The 22,890-nt window shown below is 47.8% G+C and overlaps 2 protein-coding genes across 2 annotated transcripts; one reads left to right on the top strand and one right to left on the bottom strand.

Moving 5' to 3' along the window:
* Positions 1–715: 715 nt before the first annotated feature.
* Positions 716–1,324, top strand: PtA15_11A588 (uncharacterized protein; the record flags this gene model as incomplete). Its single annotated transcript, XM_053161511.1, has 1 exon — positions 716–1,324. One exon carries the CDS (start codon positions 716–718, stop codon positions 1,322–1,324), a length of 609 nt encoding a protein of 202 aa, XP_053025451.1.
* A 15,173-nt stretch (positions 1,325–16,497) lies between these two features.
* Positions 16,498–22,586, bottom strand: PtA15_11A587 (uncharacterized protein; the record flags this gene model as incomplete). The annotated part of the gene is made up of 10 exons (XM_053161510.1): positions 16,498–16,532; positions 18,675–18,891; positions 19,039–19,238; positions 19,328–20,431; positions 20,499–20,955; positions 21,034–21,126; positions 21,225–21,485; positions 21,559–21,744; positions 21,816–22,192; positions 22,271–22,586. 10 exons carry the CDS (start codon positions 22,584–22,586, stop codon positions 16,498–16,500), a joined length of 3,246 nt encoding a protein of 1,081 aa, XP_053025450.1.
* Positions 22,587–22,890: the final 304 nt, after the last annotated feature.

Genomic DNA, 22,890 nt, shown 5'->3' with positions numbered 1-22,890 from the left:
TTAGCAACCCATCCTGTTACGCTTCGGTGTTTGAAGTTACGTTATGCCTGCATAAACGCAAGCTTTCTCAGAATAGATGCAGCAGGTAGGGGGAATGAAGTTGATTGGGCTGTTCGATATCTCCCCGGCAGCCTGGTAAATTGCCTCATGCATGATAAACCGGATTGCATGGTGAAATTGAGATTAGAAAAGTTTCGCGAGTCATGGTCCGTATAGCATCATGAATACTCTGAAGTCTAGCGCAGAAAGACTTGGTATATCAGGAATTCAACATTTAGAAGTGGCAGGATGCTGTCGTACCTGGGATTCCGTATAATACTGATACGCAGTCTGGATATTTCATACATAGAACGGAATGTTCAGTCCCATGGTCCTGCCAAACGCGTTTTACTCTTTCTGTCCTTCAACACACATACCCGCTAGTGCCCCTTGGACCAGTCCCTAGGAAACGTTTCGATTGCTTGCAGCTGGCTGTTCGCTCCAGCATTAAACCCAAGACCTGCTGCTCTCTCGGAAAGAAACGACATCCCCATCTAAATACCTATCATCGTTTGTTACCACGCATTCTCCGTCCATTCATCCGCAAAAAAGAGACATCAACAGGCCAGAAGCCACAGTTCAACGTACCCAGATAAATTAAAAAAGTGTGTGATGGATTTTCTCTATCCGCATTCTCATTCAACCCTCTGATAAGTTTTCCGGCTTCAACTATCAGATGAAACCCAGTAACGGATTTAGCTACCTGCTCATCCTCTTCGCGGTTACTAGCATCTGCTTATCTGCCCTTCAAGCTGGTGAGCAGACATTCTCGCACTATTTGGCCCGCGGTGAACGAGATACCACCTACATCCACGAATTCGGCTCCGGACCCGTTCAAACCCGTGTCTACGTAAGATATGCGCGAAGAAACAACCGGCGCGCTCAGTACACAATTTACGCCAACAACCCGACGAGATTCTGGACAAGTATCAAATTGCAAGTGAAGAGCCGCAACATCATCCATTCATTCCGCGGTACCTTGAGGCCGAATTCCAACTCACGCGCACTCGCCAAAGTGTACGAAATGCCTCGGACTGTTCGGGTGGATTACACCATTCACGACTTGCCACAGGATGTGATCGAGGCAGCTGGACCTCCAGCCGACACCATTCACAACTTGCCACAGGACGTGCTCGATGCAGCTGGACCTCCAGCCGACACCATTCACAACTTGCCACAGGACGTGATCGAGGCAGCTGGACCTCCAGCCGACACCATTCACAACTTGCCACAGGACGTGCTCGACGAAGCTGGACCTCCAGCCGGCTCCGATACAAAGTACTAAGTTTGAAATAAATTCCAAGCCTACAATCTGATAACACATATTCCTCTGGAGAACCAATTTGGTACATAGTCTGGGCTCATTAGTATTGTTTTGACTGCCTGCCAGGGACAAGATCCAAGCCTTTTTCTACTAGGCACAAACATTTTGTTGAATAATCAATTTTTGATCTGCTGCGGCAGAGTGAGGCATATATTGTTTCATGTGCAGTATCAGAGGATGGCTGGTAGCAGTCCAAGGCTGAAAAGCTGTGCTACGCTGCAGAAAGCGGTGATTTCAGCGCAGCGCTGCCGGCGCCGCTGACACCCCCCCCCCCCCCCCCCAGACCAAAAAGCAGAAGCGGTAGCGGCCCCGCGCTGCGCCACTGCTTCTCGCAGCGGTTGACCTTTTTTTCCCGGGGGCAAATAGCGAAAGCGCAAATGAAAAAGCGCCGCTACCGCTACCAATAAGTGTAGCGCAGCGGGAGGCCGCTTTTCTTGCCTCTATCGCTTTGACCCGCTTTTCTACGCTACATATGCCACCACTTTCATTGGTGTAAAGAAAGCTATGTAAACATCAGCCAACGGATGCGAAAGGGCGCCTCAACCGCTTTTCCGCTGTTTTCCGCTGTTATGGCCTTTATCTGGAAGCGCGGTGTACCGCTGCACTGCGCTACAACACAGTGGAATACCGCTTTTTGGCTGGTAAGAAACTTGATAAAAGCTTGCAGCACTAAGCATCTAAACCGGTTCCAATTGAGAAAACCCCAATTTCCCCACGTATCCAAAATCAGGAATTAGCAAAATTTACATGAGGCGGCTTGGTTGGGGCTTGCCGGGGTCCTCATGAGATATGACCAAAAGCCGCCATCCCCTCAAAACTGCATTCTGTTGGTGAGGTACTGCCTAGGAGCTAAAAATTCTTAGAGAGGTTATTTAACTCAGTTCTGTGAAATTCTGGGGCACTTTGGGCACCATTGGCATAGCTAAGTTTTTGATAGTTTTCCTTAGTAGAAAATCCTTTTCTGACTCCCAAAATCAGCCCAGATCAAATTTCGGTGCTGGGGACCCAGGCAGGACATCAAGATCTGGTCTTCCAGATGTCTGCAATGTTTAGGAGTGGGAAGACTAATTTTCCACTCCCCTTTTTTATTTCCGTGTGATTTTGGTAAAACAAATGGTGTTCACCAAACAAAGCATCAGATTTTTCACAGGGAATAATTGCAAATGATGTTAGCTAAATTTCCCTGCCTGCTGTCAAAATAAAAGCGTGACACCTGATAAGATAAGGTGCTCCGCCTCTTTTCTAGATAACTTCCGGGTTTGAATGGTTACCGTTGCTGGGCTTCCACAACATACATATCTCTTCAGCGCTCCACAATGAGCCTGATATGGTCCGCCTGGTCTATGTAAGGTCCAATTGCTGCGCGCCCGCACAGTAATACTGCGCAAGCAAGTAAGATTTTGGGTGGTAAAAACTCTCTGCAATGTAGCAATACACTAAGAATAGCAGTAACTACACTATCTGTAAAGTGTGTTACAATATCCGTAAAGTGTGTAGTACATAGAATGATAGAATAGTAAGATGAGTGGGAGAAAAGCTGCTCCAAAGTCCTTTTCCTCCACTCCCTCCGCCCGCATAGCTCCACTCCCAGCCGACGTCACCAGCGTCCTTCCTTTCCCACACTCACCATAACTCTGCATGCATCGCCTCCCAGCCTAGTACCTCTCCAGCATCTGTTCTCCTGCACCCTCTGACTAGTCTCTACCTGGCGCTTCTGCCCCAACACCATCTGCTTGATGCCATCCGCTTCTGCTGCCCCAGTTCACCTGGTGCCAATCCACACTATTTAGTCCACCTGGAAGTCCCGCCGCAGTCCTACTCTGACAAATACACTAAGTCCACACATCCAGAACGTGGCTCAAACCCCGGTCCCCTCACACCTGTGTTGAGTCCCTGGTGTGGTATACAGAAATGTGAAAAATCAAAATTTCTTTCTAATACACTGTGAAAAAAATCAAGAAACTGCTGCCAGTTGATATGCAATATTACAAAGGCGCGTTTGTAATATTGTATGTCAACTGGCAGCAGTTTCATGAGTTTTTTTTCACAGTGATAATAATTACCCATACTAGGCCTCAAGATCCCACCCAAACGGACCCCAGGAATGGATTCTGTGACCAATTTCACCCATAGTCACCACTGGAGGAGTCACTGGAGCCCCACTGGATTCGAATTTACACCTCTTTGGACCCTACTAAACACCTATCACATGTTCAACACACCCAGTTGCCAGCCTTTCACCAGCCTAGAGAATATCAAAAAGGACCCGGGTACCATTTACACTGCCGGTACCTGCTGTGGTGATCAATTTTGTGGCGCCGGTGGCACATTCAGTTTCCAGTCATTTTCCCGTTTCAGACGCAGTGACAGCAAGATCAAGGTTTCAAGAATCCGGCTGGAATCTCTCAGCATGGGCGCATCAAGAATCAATCCGCGCGGCAGAAACCTCAAGGCGTTTCAGGAACAGGAACCCCCTTGACCTTGTCATGTTTGTTTGTCTTGTTTCTTTTGTTTCTGTGGTCCTGTTCTTTACATTCTATATGCGCGCGTTGGAGAGGTTTGGTTAGTTGGAGGGTTGGTTTTGTTTCTTTTTTTTGTGTCTCTGGTTGCTTTGTTGGTTTTGTTTCTTTTCCTTCTTCTCCTCCTCTTGTTTGGTGTTGCGCGCGCAGAGGCGCGCAGGTGTATGATGACTTGTCCACGGCATGTCACAGTCCCCGGAGTCTGAGTTCAGTTTGAACTCAGATGATGGGGCGGCATGGACTTTGTCTGAACCATAAAAAAAAAAAAAACCCAGATCATCCATCAACCTCAAGAATCCCAAATCTAAAGTTTATTGATCTGATTGTTTGCCAATATACTCGCGGAGCTTCTGAGTTCATCCTCTCAGCCCCGCGCTGATCCTCTTCTAGATCCCCTTCCTTTAGATCACTTTCCCCGGCTTTTCTTTGTTCCCAGATCCTCAACACCAAAACCACCGCCAACGGAAATCTACCTTCCGTCGTCTCTCACAAAATCCCTCTCCCCAAACGCTATCCATTTGAATCCCAGATCCCTCAATTTGCCGGACCACCGTGAAGGCAGCGCACAGCGCACTTTCCCTTCCAGTAACTGCCGACGGCCCAGCAACGGTCGGAGTTCCACACCGCACAGTTTTTGCCAAAAACAGGCACCCGGCACCGCATCCGGCACCACCTGGCGGGTACCACGGGTCTTTTAGGCGGGTACCAGCGGTACCCGCCAGCTTTTTTTCATCAAAAAGGTCACCAAGAGGTGTCCTTGATGACCGGAATGGACGCGTCATCAAGAGGTTCTCCCCTTGATGACTGGAACAGTTCGGTCATTGAGGGGAGGACCTCTCAATGACCAGAACAGCAATGACCAACCTGTTCCGGTCATCAAACAGGTCGCTCATGGTCATTGAGGGTGCTCCCCCAACGACCAGCACGCACTTGTCATTGGATTGCACCAGGGACCGTCCTTGATGACCGTTGTATTGTCAGTCATCAAGGGCAGCTCAAAGCGGGCCAAGGGCCGGGGGTCCGGGGGCTACCCAATTTCAACCCTCTGTTAGTTCTGACAGCACAGAGGTTTGCCATGTACCGCCCCTTACGCGGCCAGAACAACTTCCGCCACCGTAATGAGGCGCGGCAATGGACTTGGCAAAGCACTGACCTAGTCCAAGTCGTGGTGTTGAGTAGCACAATGTGCAGTGTAGATTACTATGCCCGCTTAACAGCGGGCTGGAAGTTAGGAGAAGAAAGGATTCCGCGCGCGGAGATCCTTTCCCCCTTTATATAGTAGGTGAGGCTCTTTTCGAGAGAACTTCCCCCAGAGCTTTTTGGTACAAAGCCCGCTTACATTGTTGAGACATCAACGATTGGGGCCTTTACCTCTTGAACTCCAACCTTTTTGCTTCTTTATCTTTCTCTGTCCAGTGTTAGAATATCTGTCTCTCTGTCCGCTCACATCCCCCAGTAAAGTTTCCAGTGCCCAGTTCCCAGTAAAGTATTCTGTCTCCAGTCCCCAGTCCCCAGTAAATTAACCAGTCCCCAGTAAAGTATCCAGTCCCCATTCCCCAGTCCCCAGTAAATTAACCAGTCCCCAGTAAAGTTTCCTGTCCCCAGTTCCTGTCCCCAGTTCCAGTTCCTGTTACTAGCCTGTTACATGTTTAGTTTTTGTTGTTGTGTTGTGACATGCTGTTAGGCCCCCTCTGGATCTTGTGCAGGGGGCTCTCTAGTTGTGTGTTACATGTCCGCTCCTCAGATGAGTAATGAAAATCATCGAGTCTGAGCCTTAAACAACCTGACACACCTGTGTCCCCCACCACCAGCTCCTCTTTCACCACCCCTTGTCTCCATCGCCTCAACACCTTGAGCTGAAATCTCAACATACAGAACCTCCAACCTTCCTACCCTCTCCGCCAACCTCAAAGCTCCCCACTCCTTGGCCCTTGACCTTACCTCCCGGACACTAGGAAGTCTCCGACTTGGCAAGCTCAATAGGCTCACCTCGTTTCCCCTTTTTCCTTTGTCCGGCGCACGGATCTTCTAGATCCCAGCAAGAACTTTGCTCCGCTAGGCCCCTCTTACCCAAGAGGCATGGCTCCTCCTCCCGTGTTGATGGTTGAGTAGAGATAGAAGTTTGTCTACAGTTTGCTATTCCGCGCCTTGTTGTGGTGCGCTATCCGGTACACGCGGTGTGAAGATCAAAATTCGCGGTGGCGCGCGGATTGGCGCGCAAGGGTTCTTTTCTTCTATGTAGTGTGGCAGCTGTTCCTTATTTTCTTTCCTTCTCTTTTTTTTTTTTGCTTTTTTCTTTCTACACTTGTCTGTTGATTCTGTTTCTTATCTGCGCGTGTTGGAAGGTTTGGCTATGTGGTGGGTTGGTTTTGTTTGAGTTTTGTTCTTTTCTTTTCTTGTCCGCCTTCTCTTTTCTCTTTTGTGTTTGTTGCACATGTGGGTGTATGATGAAGGTCCTGCTGTGTGCTGCGCCCGGAGTCTAAGTTCTGTCCGAACTTAGATGATGGGATGGCATGGGAAACACTCTGAACCATATTTTCCATCAAACATCAAAATTTTATTGATCATTGTTATTCATCGCTATCCCAATTATTCTCTGAGCTTTGTCCATCCCGGCGACTTGCGGGACTCTTATCACGCATGTGGCGTAGCTTTGTCGATCTTCTTCCTGTCTGACTCCGCCTTCTGGCGCCCTTCTACGATCCCTACATCCCCAAACTTTCCTCAACCTTCCCGGTTTTCTTTCTTCCTCTTTTCAACTCACAACCCCGCCGACGCGCGCTCAACGCCGTCGTAAATCAAACATCCCCATACCTCATTGCTCTCTGATCCCCCCCCTCTTTCTGCGACCATCCCCGGAGGGCAGTCCCCCAAATCCTTGTCCCCTCCAACAACTGCCGCCGCCTGGCACGGACGGAGTTCTACACCGTCAGCGCTAGTCTAGACAATACTTAGTATCCGTTCATTCAGGGTGTGGCCACTTCAGAGACCCACCCTGACACCTGATTAACCCGGCGGGGGAAAGTGGTACCTGGGTACCACACCCCTTTTTCCAAAAAACCGGGCACCGCCTGGCGGGTGCGGGAAGTACCCACCTGCGGGTGCCGGGTACTGCCAAACGGGTACCGGTTGACATTCTCTACACCAGCCTCAAGTCAAGGATCACGGTATTATGCTTATACATATCACAGGATACAAACATACATCTCCCTGTCAGACTAAATTCATTACATAGTGTCAAGTATGACCTTATTTCCATACTATGACATCATTTTACACTGTGTCTGCAGCCTCAGACTTAATTTACACACTCACTGCATCTGTATGGCACTTCATTAAGCCCACTGTCACTTTCATGTGGCACCACTGCAGCCTTCTGACATCATTTATGTACCCCTGACATGGTATGGCATCATTTGTACATATTATGACATCATATGTGTGAAGATACACACCTAAGTGAACAAACTCAATCTCATAAATTGAGAAAGAGGTTGGGAGCCCAATCAGCTGCGGAGATAGGTGAGCAAAGCAACCCTTGTAACACAGTCCAAAACCGCCGCAGCAGGGCAGAAAAAACTGACCACATCCCTTGGATGTGAACAGGTGCCACACACGCAAGCAGGAAGATTAAGCTTGCGGAAAATCCAACTACAGCAAGCACCAAAGGTAGGCAGCTGGGTCTACAACTGTTGAGCTGATTCAGGTGAGAGCTAACACATCATTCAAATCTGCTGGACTCTGTTAATCAAGAGAATAACAATAACTCAACCAATTCCACTCAAAGCACTGGTAACCAAGTTGGTAAGCAGCTTAACTCAGGGCAAATGCCTATAATATAAACAAAAGGCAAAAGAGATCACGCATTGGTTTTTAAAACAGACAACGTAGCCGTATTGTTACATTGTTTCAGCAAAGCAAATTAAACAGGAGAAAAAAGAGCTCAATGCTCTAGTATGCTCTACTCAAGTAGGAACCAAAGGTTACAGGAGAAAGATAACAAAGAGAAATAAAAACAATGTGTTGTTGCTTTCAGATATCTTGATCTTCTCATCAAGAATGAAGAATATTTCTCTGGTTTTCTTACTCCTTATTTCAAATTTTCACTCCAGTAGAAAGTGGCTTATTGCTTGCTCTTAGGTAAAAGTCTTTCCTTTATTTTGTTTATTCAAGATATGTAATTTGATTAAAATATATATCTAACTACAATATAATATTAGTTTCCTGAATTTTTTCAATTTGGACCTACTGCCACCAGCTAAAATGCCTCATACCCCCTTTCTAGTCTAGCTGGAACCCTAACCCAGGAGCCCCCCTCAGAGGGGGGGGCTAAAATTGTCAGAATATCTGTCTCTCTGTCCGCTCACATTCCCCTACCATCCCCAGTCCCCAGTAAATTTTCCAGTGCCCAGTCCCCAGTAAAGTATTCTGTCTTCAGTCCCCAGTACCCAGTCCCCAGTAAATTATTCAGTCCCCAGTACCCAGTTCCCAGTAAATTATCCAGTCCCCAGTCCCCAGTCCCCAGTAAAGTATTCTTTCCCAGTCTCCAGTAAAGTTCCCTGTTCCTGTCCTGTCCTCTGTCCAGTTCCAGTTCCTGTCCCTGTCCCCTATCCCAGTTCCTGTCCTGTCCCTGTCACTGACTTGTTATTACAGATGTTAGTTTATTTTGTCTTGTATGTTACATGCTGTTAGGCCCCCTCTGGATCTTGTGCAGGGGGCTCTCTAGTTGTGTATACATGTCCGCTCCTCGAGTATGAAATAAAATCATCGAGTCAGAGCCCAACAACAAGAGACCCACTTTTGCCCAACCTGAGTCAAGCTCCTCTTTCAAAAACCCCCACTACTCGCCTCCCATATTCTCAGTCAACAAGCGTAACCTCAACAAAAATATCTCACATTTGTCTATAAAAGGAGCTCCTCCTCCACCCAGTTCTCTTCTCCCCAGTTCATCACTCACCAGTTACAGTTCCCCCAGCATGTAACCCTTACACTATTACAAACCCTTACATTGGAAATTGAAGCCTTATACTTGTCAGTCAAACAAACTCACCTTGAGCCAACCACTCCTATCACTTCATTAAAACTTGCCAAACTTACCTTGGTGGGTCTTGTTTTCTGATAGCTAGAAAGGCAGAGTTTGCACCTCCATCATCCCCTTCACCATTCAGCAAAAGGGTTTCATTACCACTTTTGAGTCTTACACTGGTCCTGCAGCTTGCCCCCTTTGCCAACTTTCCACATGCTTTTGTAAGTAGTACATTCAAGGTTATCCTCAGTCTACATATGGAACACATAAGCACACCTGCTTTTGTTTGTTTGGATATGTAGACTGAGCATTAAAGATGTCATCAGGTACCTGTTTGCGGGTACCCGGCACTCAATGGCGGGTACCTGTTTGCGGGTACCCGGCACTCAATGGCGGGTACCTGTTTTGCAAGACAAGTACCTGCCAATGGGTGCCGGTGTCCACTTTTGGTGGTAAAAAACAGCGGGTACCCGCACCAAGTACTTGTCACTACTTGCCAAGCTGAGAGGGTCCAGATATGTGTGTTTACAGTTAGATAAAAGCATATTATTAGCAACAGTGCAAGAGCTACGCTACAAAAAGCGGCAGCGTAGCGGTTTTAGCCTTGCTTCGCTAAGCTTTTTCTAGCGGACTTGGCGCTTCGCTATTTGCTAAATTTTTTAAGGGGAAAAAATTAAAGAAAATAGCACGCTTTTTTTAGCGCAGAGTAGCGGCAATTCGCTACGCTTCTCGCTATAGTAGCGGAAAAAACGCTACTGTAGCGATTTTGCTGCGCTACCATAGCACCATTCAAACATCAATACTACACATCATAAAATGATGGAGGATTGATGTTTTTGTAATATTTCTGGCATTTTCCACCAGAAGGCAGACATTCCCGCTACACTTTTGGCACAAAAGCAACCCGGTTCGCTACACTTTTGGCGCTAAAAAGCGCTATTAGCGCCAAAAAGCGTCAATTTTTCCGCTGCGCTATACCTCACCACAACCCTTGGTGGCCACCATGGCAAGAAGAATCACAGGTCCAGTGGATCACCAACATCATCTGTCTCAGTACCCGCCAAAGAAACTGATCCTTCCAAAAAACCAAAAGCCGTACAATCGTCGAAGTACACAACAAGTCTGATAAAAGCAAACCAGTTCTCTCCAACTCAGATGTTCCAGAAAGCACTCAGACCTCAAAGTATCAACCAATGTCATATGAGCAAGAGCTGAGTAAGTCATTTTCAGTTCACTCTTGATTGAATGACTTAACCAAACCGACTGACTTGCAACTAAATTCCAGAAAAGGCATGTCAACTCAGTGCTTGCTACGTGGCTTTTGAATCACCACAAATTTTGGATTTGCTTGACAAGAACAGCCGGAGGATGATCACCTACCCTTGTAAAACGTAAGTCATTTTCAATTTTGAGTGTTTGTTGTCTTTCCTGCATCTAATTCATCTTTTGTTTGACTTTGTTTTAGCTGTGGCAGCAAGATACATTGCCCAGTATACAACACTTCCCCTTCAAATCTATCAAAACATTTAGCCAGCTGTACCAAAAGAGAACGGGAGGCATGTGATAATCAAAAAGTTTCATTGATGGGGATATCTTGGACCAGCGACATTGATCCCCAAGAAGTAAGTTGTTCATTTCTCCCCCCCAGAATGGCAGCAAGCTGAACATTCTGCCAATTGAATTTGCACTCCAGGTACCTCAGCTGTGTGTGGTATGGTGCGCCAAAGAGGCCCGACCCTTTTCAGCTCTTGGTGACCAGGCTCATCAAGAAATCTTGCACCCGGTTGTCATCAAGAATCTACTGGCACGGAGGTCCGTATCAGACAATATAGCCCGACTATACACAGCTGTGCAGGAGGGATTGATTAAATCATTTAAGGTCAGTTTGATTGTCCTCTTTCTTGAATAGATGTAAATTAAACCTCACCTTTATAATTTTTTTTCTCATTCTAGTATCGCGAGGGAGCAATGTACCTGGGGCTAGATGCATGGCAGTCCCCAAACGGCTATGATATCTTAGGAACGGTCATATAACATCTTGTTGAAGAAGATATCAGTGGTGGATATCACTTGGAGGCCATGCCCCTTGCCATTGTCAAGCTACATAGAAGCCATACCGGTTTGTATTTAGCTGAAACTGTCCAGCAAATTGTTGAGAAATATGGGGTAAAAGATAAGGTATGCTTTCAATTGTGACTCATTCCTCTTTATATTACGTTTCGCCTCCTGATCCTGATCAGTAAATATTAAATTGAATAGATACACGGGATTGTCACCAATAATTCTTCAAACAACCAGACAATGATTGAAGCAATCAAATCATTCAAATGGCCTAGGTTCAAAGGTGAAGGCCAGTGGATCCAATGTTTTGCTCACATACTCAACTTGATTGTTCAGGCAATCTTACAACCGTTTGGAAGCCACAAAAAACAATGTAAAATGGCCACCTTGCCTGATCAGGACCTAGACTCTGACAATGACATTCACAAATATGAGGAAGACAAAGATGGAGACCTAGATGATCCAGACAATCAGATTCAAATGTAAATTTTCTTCTGACTGTGATTGTTGTGGAACTACTCAAAGGGGGGAATAGAGCTTGGAAGGGAAATGGATAGCAACACTAGTACTAATGTAAGCTATGCAAGGGTGCTGATGAGGCTGCCTTCCTGGATAATGCTGAGGGGGTGAGAGTAACACTAAGAAAAAGAAGAAAAGGTGTGGCTGATTTCTACTTGATCTTAGGAACTAGTACTATGAGCTTCAACTAATGACTACTGAGGATGAGAGGGTTGGAGCAATGTTTGAAGAGGGGAAGCAATGGAAATGGTTCAATAGCAATGGTGAAGTTCAGAGGGGCAATGGGCAATGATTTCAATAAGCAATGGGTGATGAGGAATTTCTACTATAATTTCTGGATAATAATCTCTGCATGATCTACAAGTGAGGGGGGAAGGATAGTTCTCATGTTAAGATGAAAGATGAGCAGTAACAAAGAATTCTGGCTATGGGAAGAAAGAATGTACAAATGGGGAAAGGGTTCTGGTGATGGGAATAAAAGACTGTACAAATGGGGAAGGTGATGTGAACATAGTAACAACTTGTAATGATGAGCACTACTGAAAGAGATAAGCACAGATCCAATGATGTAATGTGTAAAATAGGCATAGTACATAATGAGAAATGTATGTAAAGGGTTTAGTATGTGAGAAGATATCTGTAAAAGGAATGTACTGTAATGATTTAAGTAAGTTACTAATGAAATGAGGGTTGTAACTAATTAAGACTGTAGGGTTTCTGTAAGTCTTATATCCTCTATAACTATTGAACTAGGGCTGGACCCCAAAGACGGGGTGCACGGGTATACCCGGATATCCAACCCAACAGGTCAGGGGCCGGCAGTTCTCTCTTCAAAAAATACCTGTTGGGTAACCTCGGGTATAGAAGTTGGGACACTCTGGTGGTCTCACAGGGTCCAACAGGTATTTGATCTCAGGGGTTGAGCACACCGGCCTTGCACCGCTGCAAGGCGCAAGGCCGGTGTGCTCAACTTTTTGCGCCATCTGGCCGCCCGAGGCGCGGCATGAATCGGCATCTGGGTGCTCACACCTGATGCCAAAGCCCTGGGGAAGTTGTCTCAGGCATAAATGTCCCGAAGTCCGATAAATAGGCATAAGAGACTGGGTACCCGCGGGTATACCCTATAGTTCTGGGGCATATCCGCAGTGTGGTAGACGGAAAAGTGGAAAAATAAAAAGTTTTATCTATGCCACACAATTACTCATACTAGGCCTCAAGATACCATCAAATGGACCCCAGAAATGGATTCTACGGCCAATTTCACCCCTAGTCACCACTGGAAGCACCCCTGGACCCCCTCTAGTGTGGAGGTTACACCTCATGGACACCTATCACACGGCCAGCCCCAGTAACCCAGCTGTCACCTGCTTCAACCCAAGTTTCACAGTAGTACGCTTATACATATCACAGGATACAAACATACATCTCCCTGTCAGGATACACTCATTACATATTAGCTAAATACACCCGTTTATATACATAGTATGACATCATTTACACTGTTTCTGCAGCCTCAGACTTTGTGTATAAACTAATTCCCCCTGTATGACAGCTCATGCAGTCTACCGTCACCTCATGCATGCTTTAGAATGTTCTTTTGTATATTCTGCCATCATGTATGCACCCCTGGCATGTTTAGAATGTTCTGTTGTATATTCTGACAACATTCATGCGCCCCTGAGGGGTTATGAAATCATTTGTATCTACTCCCACCAGCTAAAATCCCTCACCCTGTTGTCTAGATTAGCTGAAACCCTAACCCACAAGCCCCTTTGGGGCTCCAATTTTGTCTATAAAAGGAGCTCTCTCCACCCTCAGTGGTCTGCTCCCCAGTTCCTCACCCAGAACTCACAAGTCACCCAACACTCATCCACACTCAAATCCTAAAACCCTTATAACAATAATTCAACCCTTATAAAAAAGTAATTAAACACTTATAACAAAGTAATTAAAACACTTACATGTTGCCAGTCAAACAGATTTCATCGGGAACAGACCAGACCTATCACTTAATAAAAATTGCCAAGCTGAGCTTGGTGGGTCTTGTTGACTGATAACAGAAGGGCAGAGCTTGCAACTCCATCATACCCTTCACCATTCAGCAAAAGGGTTTCATTACCACTTTTGAGTCTTACAGCGGGTACCCGCCGCGAAAAATACCCGCATCTGCCCGTCTACCCAACCTGTTATCCGCGGGTATTTCCACAGGAGCAAAACCTCTGTTTTTACTCCCTGGGTATTCCCAACGGGTATTACCACAGTAGGGCTGGAGGCTCTTGGGTATCACCCGGGGTCCAGCCCTATATTGAACCATTGAAGATAAAGGGGTACTATGTATGAGTGACTATAGGTGAAATGAGGTGTAGAATCTGAATATGCAATAATAATGAAGTATTTGTGAAGGGTTATGGGTTGATGGGCAATGTAATGATGAAAATGTGTAAAAGAAGATAATAAAATACTACTTATGGCTTGGAATAGAGCACCACATCATTTGGATTCTTCTCATTTGTTTTCAGGCTGATAGTTATTTTATGCTTAGGTTACCAGGAGTGAATCAGGAGATGATGAAGACGGTGAGTTCAACAATGAATTGAGGGAGCAGATCTTGGCCGCTGGTCTCATCAGTGAGGATGAGATCAAATTGGAGGATGTTGATCCAAACGAGTTAAGCAACAAGGGGGAAGACAATTGTTACACCTTCAAATCTTGCAAGGACACCTTAGCCAAGGTAAGATGCTGACTCAAACTGATTAGAAATGTGAATGATTGCTTACTGACTGAAATGATATGATTTTAAATCAGTTCTGAGCCGTTTCCAGGAAATTAAACAAGTCTCTGAATTCAAAGGCTCTTTTCAAGGAGTTCTTTCAGGAGGCTGAGTGTTCAAGGCCGCATAATTTTGGGTGTGACATTTGTACCCATTGGAATGCAACTCTGGAGCAATTAAAAAGTATTCTGCAATTCTTGGAAGCAATGTGAGTCTTTTCTTCCTACTCACAACCTCAACTATTAGTCCTGATAATCTAATTTATTTTCAATATGAGGCCTTCAGTGGCAAAAAGATAAACGCCACGGTCTTGCTCCACAAAATCACATTGACCAGGAGGATCTCAGCTTAGCCCGCAACCTTGTAGAGGTTCTTCAATACAACATTACCCTCCAGGTCTTGATTTGTGGTGCCGCTTGGATTGCCAACATTGTGGTCTTCATCAACCAGATTACTAGCCATCTCTCTGCTGCGATCTTGGAAAAGCGTGAAGAATACCCTGCTGCATTGAGGAATGCATGTTGGGCTGGACATCAGCTAACAAATAAATACTACACGCTGACCAACTGCTCGCCACTATACCGGGTTGCTATGGTCTTACATCCATCTTTTAAAGATGAATATTTCAAACTAGCTCAATGGCAACCGGAATGGATTGAATAATTGATAAGTCTCACCCGTGAGATGTGGGAATCTCACTACAAACCTACTTCTCAGCCATTGACATCACAACAACTTATCACTTGTCCAGAGGTGAGTGATTGAGATATGTATCTTCTACTCTCTATTGTTTCAAACTCCAGCTAATGTATGATAATCTCTGGAATAAAGCCCCAGAAAGGGGTTCTTGCTGGTTTGATTGGAGCCTCCAAAGCTCAAGGAGGCAACACATTGACCGATCTAATTCACATGTGGCTAGCTGGTGGCTTGACTTTGACATACAACAGTCAGCCGGTGAATCCCCTCAAATGGTGCATGCAACAACGGCGTGCAGGGAATACTCATGGGGGTCTGCTATGGATGGCCCTTGATGTCTTAAGCTGTCCTGGTAAGTGGTCCGTCTCCTAGCACAGATGGCCAGTTTGATTTGCTCACGCCGTTTACACGGTTATATCTAGCAACAACCGTGGACATTGAACAATCTTTCAGCTTTGGGAGGGATTACATTTCCCTTAAAAGGCACTAACTTGGTGCCTTGTCAGTCACCAAAGGTATGGTGGTTGTTTTTTACTCCAAGAATGGTAAAATAAAACCCGGAGTATTGCATAGATGGAAGATAAATAAGGCAAATGAGACTAAGCAAAAATGTAAAGGGAGACCAGGGAGAAAATAAATTACTACACCAGGGGGGAAAGTGTGGCACTCCCTGGAGAGTGTCAGACCGTATGTTCCTTTGGGAAGACTGTCTGATGTCAAATGTGTGAGAATGTGGCATTCAGGATTCAAATATGTTGACCTTATGTTCAACTCAGGCTGATCTTTGATCCACTCCATGGCAAACATGTTGGTAATTGAGTTGTGCAAGAATTGGGAGACTTAAGGTAGATTTCTTAGAGTCAGCTCATGGTGAACATCATGAGAAAAGAGAGAAACAAGAAGAAACATTTGAATAGAACACAAAGTACCTTAAGTGCAGTGGTAAGGCTGTGTTTACAAGAGTTCTAAGGGCACACTAAGTGTATGAGAAAAAAGAGACAAGAAAAGGTCCAAGAATAACTAGTCGTGGTACGAGGTTGTCGCAGGCAAGTCGATGATGCAAGTGAAATTGAGATATAAGTTGTGGATTGAGAGGAGCGGTGGATGATGAAGAAGGAAATATGATGGAGTTGAAGTGGGAAAGTGAAACTGGGAGGATGAGTGGATAGCCTGAAAGGGATGAGGACAGATTAGTCTTTTTATACTTGTTTGGCATCAAGCAGGTGTGACTTCTGCTTTGGTAGCGTACAGGCTGAGGGTCCAACTACTGCTCAATTAAATGAGTCTGGTCCAGTCAAAAGAGGATAACGCCACGGCTGGTAAGGCACAACCGGTTGGGGCGGGGTCTACGTCCATGCTTTCATTGTCTGTAAGAGACGGTAGGCAAGGGTGAACCATTAGTTACTACTTGTCATCAGAACCGGTTTATCCATTGGTCTGGTTGAGTCAGAGGGAAGTATGTTACTTACGAGGCGTAGTGTGGCTGACGGTTGTTTCAGGGTTGGTGGACATGGCTGGTGCAGGCGGTGCAGCTGAGGACATGTCAGGGTTTTTGACCGGGGGTCCCAATCCCAAACTCTGACAAGTTGAGGGTACCCCCACTTGATGCCTGGTACACCCTGGTATTCTACACTTAGTGGTGTGTTTCAGGAATCAAGTTGAGACCCCCTCCACTCAATGAATGGGGTGTCAAGTCATTGAGTGAAGATTTCCTCCACTTGATGACTGTTGGACTGTTGATATCCACCAATCTGCCCCCTTCCCCCTGTGAAGCATAATAACTTTAACCTCTAGCCGCTGCATTTTTCAATCAGATGGAGGTCAAGTGAGGGAAAATTGTGCAACACGTATTCACATAGAAAAGGTGCATGGTCCCAAATGAACAGCTGACGGCATGGCAAACTTTAGCCTGCAGAAGTGGACCATCACTTGGTAAACATGGTTGGTGAAAAGGCCTCTTTGATTGTTCACATTTCATATTAGAGGGAGGGAATGCAGGTTACAGAGGTTTTCCCAGCTTTGACACTGCGTGATACTCAAAAAAGAGAAGTTTAATTTTACATAACTTTCCTCTCAATTGATGAAGGGAACAGGCATGGCAGAAATATCCCACAAGGATTGATTTACCAGTTAGCTGAGCCTTTGTGGTTGCTATATTTTCATTATGTGATTTTATGTGGGTTTTGATTGAAAAAATCAGCCCTGAAAAATACACCTTGTCACTAGGTCAAGGATATTTTATTCTTTGAGCATCAGGATAGTTACATTCTTGGCAAAACATCTTGTGAATTGAAGCTCACATCCAGGATTTTGTAGAAAGTTTCAACCAAGAGATTTCCATGTGTTGGAATTGAGTTACAGATCATCCTGCAACCACTTCGCCTACAGTCACACATCTGTTGGGAAGAAAGTTGAACAAAGAGTTGCAACTCACATCTAACTCACATCAGACCATTTGACTGACAGAATTACGGCCTGGCACTCTCCAGAGAGTGCCACACTTTCCCCCCTGGTGAGCTACTTGTTTTTTTCCCCTTTTTTTTATTTAAGATGTGTAATCACCGCAATGCAAGAGAGCAACCATTCTGAGTGGCAAACAGACCAAGTACTTGCAAGTACCCACGACAAGTACCCAGGTACCTGCCCCCAGCCCCTGCGCAGGTGCGGGTGTCCAGATTTTGGGTTTTTTGCAACAAGTACACCCGTGGCGGGTACCCGGGTATCAGATGACATCTTTACTGCACATTTGCTCAGCCGCCCCACTGCATTTCTGCCCGTGCTGTGGTGCGCAGACATTCTATGCCTCTGACCTACATAAACCACCAACCACACCACATAACATCCAACAACCCCTTCCAAAAAAAAAGTACAAGCTTTGTGCCCATGGCAGGGGAGGGGTGTTCCATTTTGGTAAAGATGCAAGGATGAAGCTCTGCACCAGCCATAGGTACCTGCAAGGGCACACAGGTACCTACTGAAGGGGGCGATGTCCATCTCTGCTAATTTAAACTTTGAGGACAGTAGCTATACTCACTCCATCAAATTATACAATGATTATCTATGATACATATACACCAGTGCACACATATGTAAGTATGTAACCCAGAGTAATAAATGATATTAATTCAAGCCACAAAAGAAAACACTGCATACTAAAAGAAACAATTCAGTATTGTGTGTGATATTCAATTAAGGATTATATGGCAAGAGGTGGGGAGAGAGAGAGCCACAGAAGAAATGAGACAGAGGAATAAAATGCTTGGTGTTCACATGTGCACACTCCTTGGCATACATATGTGTATGTGGGTGTGGTGTATGTCTGCAAGACAAACCCACAGATCTGTGGTTGTTGTTTTGATTTGTTATGTATCTGTAAATAATAATAATAGTAATAATAATAATAATAATATATATGTATGTGTATGAATGTATTTATACGTATGTATGTTGTGTGTGTGTGTGGAAAAGAGAAGAGTGTAGTAATATATAAAGTCTTGTCGTAATAAAATACATGGCGCATCGAAAGAGAAGAGGTCGGGAAAAAAAGAGATAAGGAGAGAGAGAGAGAGGATCAACAGATGGAGAAAAGTGAGAAACAGAAAGAGAGAGGAAATACTAGGAGGAGCACGAGACGGACGGCAACAGAGAGGAGAAAGAGAAAGGAAGAAAAGAGAGAGGGTGGGGGATGTTAATCAACAAAGAGCAAGAGATGAGAGATGCCGACAGATCGCATCCACTCGATAGCCATAGACACGTCCTCGTCATTACAGATAAGGATCAGGTCGCCCTCCTCGTCCTCGTAGCGGATCTTAATCCGAGTGGAGGAGTCCTTAGCGACGCCGCAGTTCCGGAGTTTCTTGTAGATCTTCTCGATGAGTTCGTGGTAGGTGACGGTCGAGAGGGTGACGATCACGTAAGTGTCTTCGCCTGCACGGAGCTTGAAGCGGATCGATGTCGGGCCGTTGGCAGAAGGCAGGGGAGGAGGGTGGGAGGAGGAGGAGGAGGAGGGAGGCGGGCCGTGCTTGGAGCCGGCCGAGGACGAGCCCGCGGGCCCTCCTCCCCCGTGCTCGTGCGCATACCGCACAACTCCCTCCGGCCCGCCCTGCACTACTACCAGACTCCCGCTGCTCCGCGACGTGATCAACGAGTTGGCCGCCGAATGGCTCGTCAGCCCCGCCTGGCCCGACGAGTATCGCGAGCTCAGCCCGGTCACCCCTGGTCCACCATGGACCGACTGGGCCATCGGGATGTGGCCCCTGTTTCCCATCGCCGTACTATTCCCACCTGCGAAAAAAAAGGAAGAAAACCCCTACTTTAGCATTTTGTTCCCCGTAGGCGTGTCTATGTGTGTGTGTGTGTGTGGGAAAACGTACCTCCAGAGAGCCGCTGACTCTCCGTCGAAGACCGGTCGGTCATAGCAGCGGCACTCGAGTCACTAGAGCGCTGCTTGATATGGCCCATATGGGCCTGGTTATGGAGCGGCAAGGCGGTTCTTGAAGAGCCGGCAATAGAGCCGGAGGGGATGGAAGGGACGGAGGGGACGGCGTTGAGGAGGCCAGCGTTCCACTGTTGGTTGAAGTCCGGGGACTGGTGGATGTTGGGCGAGCTAGCGGACCTGCTCCTGAACATGGGGACGCCGCTGCTATTCGACGGTACCAGCTGGGGCTCGTTGTTGTGGCGTCCGTGGAGAGGGGGATGGCCGGAGGGCCCGGAGCTAGGGGGATGGTTTCGGTCGTCGGAGCGGTAGAAGTTGTTTGAACCGTTGATCGTCCCCGCGCCCCACTCGTGACTGGGCTGATGACGCAGCGGCTTACTGGATGTCGACGAGCGCAGGGAGTTGGGCAGGTAGGCGTCCGAGCTGGCAGGCGTCAGCTGGCCTGAGCGGGGCACGGGGGGGATCGAACTGTTGGGCATCTGGTTGCGCCACTGGGCCAGGTTGGCCGAGGCCGCATCGTCCGTCTGGGCACGAGCACGTCCGGGCCCAAACGAGGCTTCGGAGCGCTCGGCCGGCATCGACCGATGCCCCGTCGTCCGACGACTGCCCGAGGGCGTGTTCCGCCCGTTCACCGAGCTCTCCGCATCCGTCTGGTAGCTCTCCTCCTCGTCCTCGAACGTCCGACTGTTAATCGACCCGCCCCCGTTCCCATGTCCCGAGTGGGCGTAGGGATGTTCTGGGATCCGGGGTGGATGTGAGACGGGGTGGTGCTGATAGCTGGCCGAATTCGGCGGCTGGCCTATTTCCGACTGGGGTGTGTTCGGGAACTGAGATAGGGGGCTGTTCATCTTGGAGCGGGAGCCTGATGAGAGATGGTGGACTTGTCGCCGCCGCCGCTCGACTGCATCATCGACCGCCTTGGTGATCGCAGCTTGCCACTTCTTCAGCTGTTCCTCCGTTCGACATTTGATTGAAAAGTATTCCTCTGATATATCACCACGCCATGTTACTTGCAGAAGATACTGATGGTGGTGTGGAGATCCTAAAGAGAGTTTGTGGTCAGTCGAAGATCATCTATTTGGGGGGGTTGGATGGAGATATATACTAACCAGGCGGGACCGGACGGGGGGTGGCACTCATGACGTTGGCGATAAATATCCGGCCTTTGAGTTGCTGGGTGTTCTTTCGCTTGCCACCGTGAGTGTTAGAGTTGTTGATCTGGCTGTTCTTTTTGAGGCTCATCGACTGTTTACTGGCCTTCTTGTCGAGTTTGACGCCGACCTCCTTACAGCAGAGGATGATCCGCTCGAAGAGGTAGACGTGGTACTCTCGTTCGCTCTCGTTCTTGACGACCGTGAAGGTATCTTCGAGCACCAGTTGACCAAAGGTGATGAGTTCGTGACCCTTCCAGTCCTCGACCCGCTCCTTGAGGTCGTTGACTGCCAGTTCGTTCTCACGTTGCCGGGTGGTCTCGTTGACGGCATCGGTGACTCGAGTGATCGAGGCCAGGCCTTCTTTGAGTTCGTCCCAATAGGCCCCGTTGGGGCTTGTGTGTTTGACCAATTGCTAAGAGAGAGAGAGTGGATGAGGTGGTTCAGTGTCGGGGACATTTTTATAGAAAAGGGGGAAGAGAAGAGAATGAACCTGAAGGAGCAGAGGATATTTGCAGATCCTTTGGACTGGCTTGATGAGAAATGTGGGCAGTTCGTAGTTTGGGTCGAGTATATCGGCCACTTTCTGTGGTGCCAATACATAGACATATATATCGGGGATGGGATGGGATGGTTAGTGAGTGAGTGTGACGAATGAGACAGAGGCAGAGGTCTTCTACGAACGGTCAGGGCGGCGTTTTCATCTTGGGCCAACTGACTAGCTGAGGCGAAGTTCGCACAAAAGGGTTCATAGCATGAGAAGGAGTCTTCGAAGGAGTGGAACAGATGGCCGAAACGTTGTTCGTCGGGCGGCAGACGGGCATTGGCCTCGACGCCGATCAGGAAGCGTCTCTGGAAGTCTACGAGAGAGTCGAGGTTGATGAAGAGGGCGCGGATCTGGTCTGAGGGTAGGATCTCTCGTTGGAGGAGGGCTCGTTGGTAGTTCTGGGTCAACAACACTCTGTGTGAGTAGGACAAATCAACGAGTTGTATCGGAAGGAGGGTGTGCAGACGATACCTGAAGGACTTCTAGATCTTGGACGTATTTCCGTTCGCTCTCGAGGATTTCTTTGACTACTCGGGCCCGATCGTCCATGGCGACGTTGAGTTCGTTGCTGTGCGGTACCAGTTCGTCCTCTGATGGGGGTAGGAGTACGCCGAGTGCTTTGAGGAGATGGAGGAGTCTGAGGACGTTAGAGATAACCTGATTGATGTGGGAGAAGCCAGTTGGATAAGCAGTTTATTATTTATGGCTGATTTGATTGGTTGACATACTTTGACGGTTGCGTTAGTGTTGACGTCGTAGAGCATGTTGACCATCAGCCCGTTCTCTTGGATCTCATCGATTTCCGTGCCCCAGCCGAGTTCGGTCTTGAGGGCCATGATGAAGTGAGCGGCGGATTTCTGGCATCCCTTGAGGTCATCCCGGACACACCAGAGCACTTTGAGTGGCTTGAGGTTCTTCCAGGTCTTTCCGAGGGGGAGTGGGGGCAGATTGGGCAGATCGGGAGGGGTGAGGGGCGGGTTGAGGATGGCGTTGTAGAGGAAGCAGAGGGGGGAGCCGAGTCTGAAGATCTCGAGGGTCTGGGTGACTGGATCGAGTGGATTGGAGGAGTGTTTGGAGTGCGGGGTGTTGGGGTCGGTGGGCGAGTCTGTTGAGAGGATGAGTCAGTGAGTTGTTTGTTTGTTTTTTTTGTTTTTCTGTGTGAGGAAGGGGGTGGTGGGTGTACCATCGAGCAGACTGTTTGGGTTCCTCGTTTCGGTGATCCATGGGCCTTGCTCGAAGCCCGGGACTCTTCTGAGCAGGGCCCTGGTTTCGAGACAGTTCTGGTAGAGGGATGCGGATCTGGAGGCGGTCTTGTTGACGACTGAGGATGTTGCGATGGGCATGTCGATGGAGAGGTTTGATGGCGGGTGGTGGGCGAAGGAGGAGTGTGCTGAGGAGGAGGTTGTGGTGGCCATGGTGGTTGCGGATGAGCGGATGGATGCTGAGAAGAGGCTGGCTTGAGGGGTGGGTGGTGCTTGGGGCGGTCCTTGGGGGTTCATCGTGGTTGGTGGCAGAGTGCTGGCTGGCCTGAGCCGGGGCTGGCGGCTGGCGGTCAGCAGGCGCCCGGGGGAGCCCGCGGGGGGGGGCAGCGGGCACGGGGGAGCCCTTCCCACCATCAATCACACCGGCGATGTTTCCCCTTGACCATCAGGACCAGTGTAATATCCATATCAAGCCAGCTATGTATCACTATCTAAGGCTGGCACCCGGAAAGTACCACCCGGGTGGAACCCCCGGGTGGAACCACCCGGGTGCGGGTGGTCGGGATGAGGCCAACACCCCACCCGAACCCCCGGGTGGATT

The sequence above is a fragment of the Puccinia triticina genome, chromosome 11A, assembly GCF_026914185.1.
Source record: "Puccinia triticina chromosome 11A, complete sequence".
Lineage (NCBI taxonomy): Eukaryota > Fungi > Basidiomycota > Pucciniomycetes > Pucciniales > Pucciniaceae > Puccinia > Puccinia triticina.
Note: the sequence above shows the minus strand (reverse complement) of the source record. Positions and strands in the feature narration are given on the sequence as shown.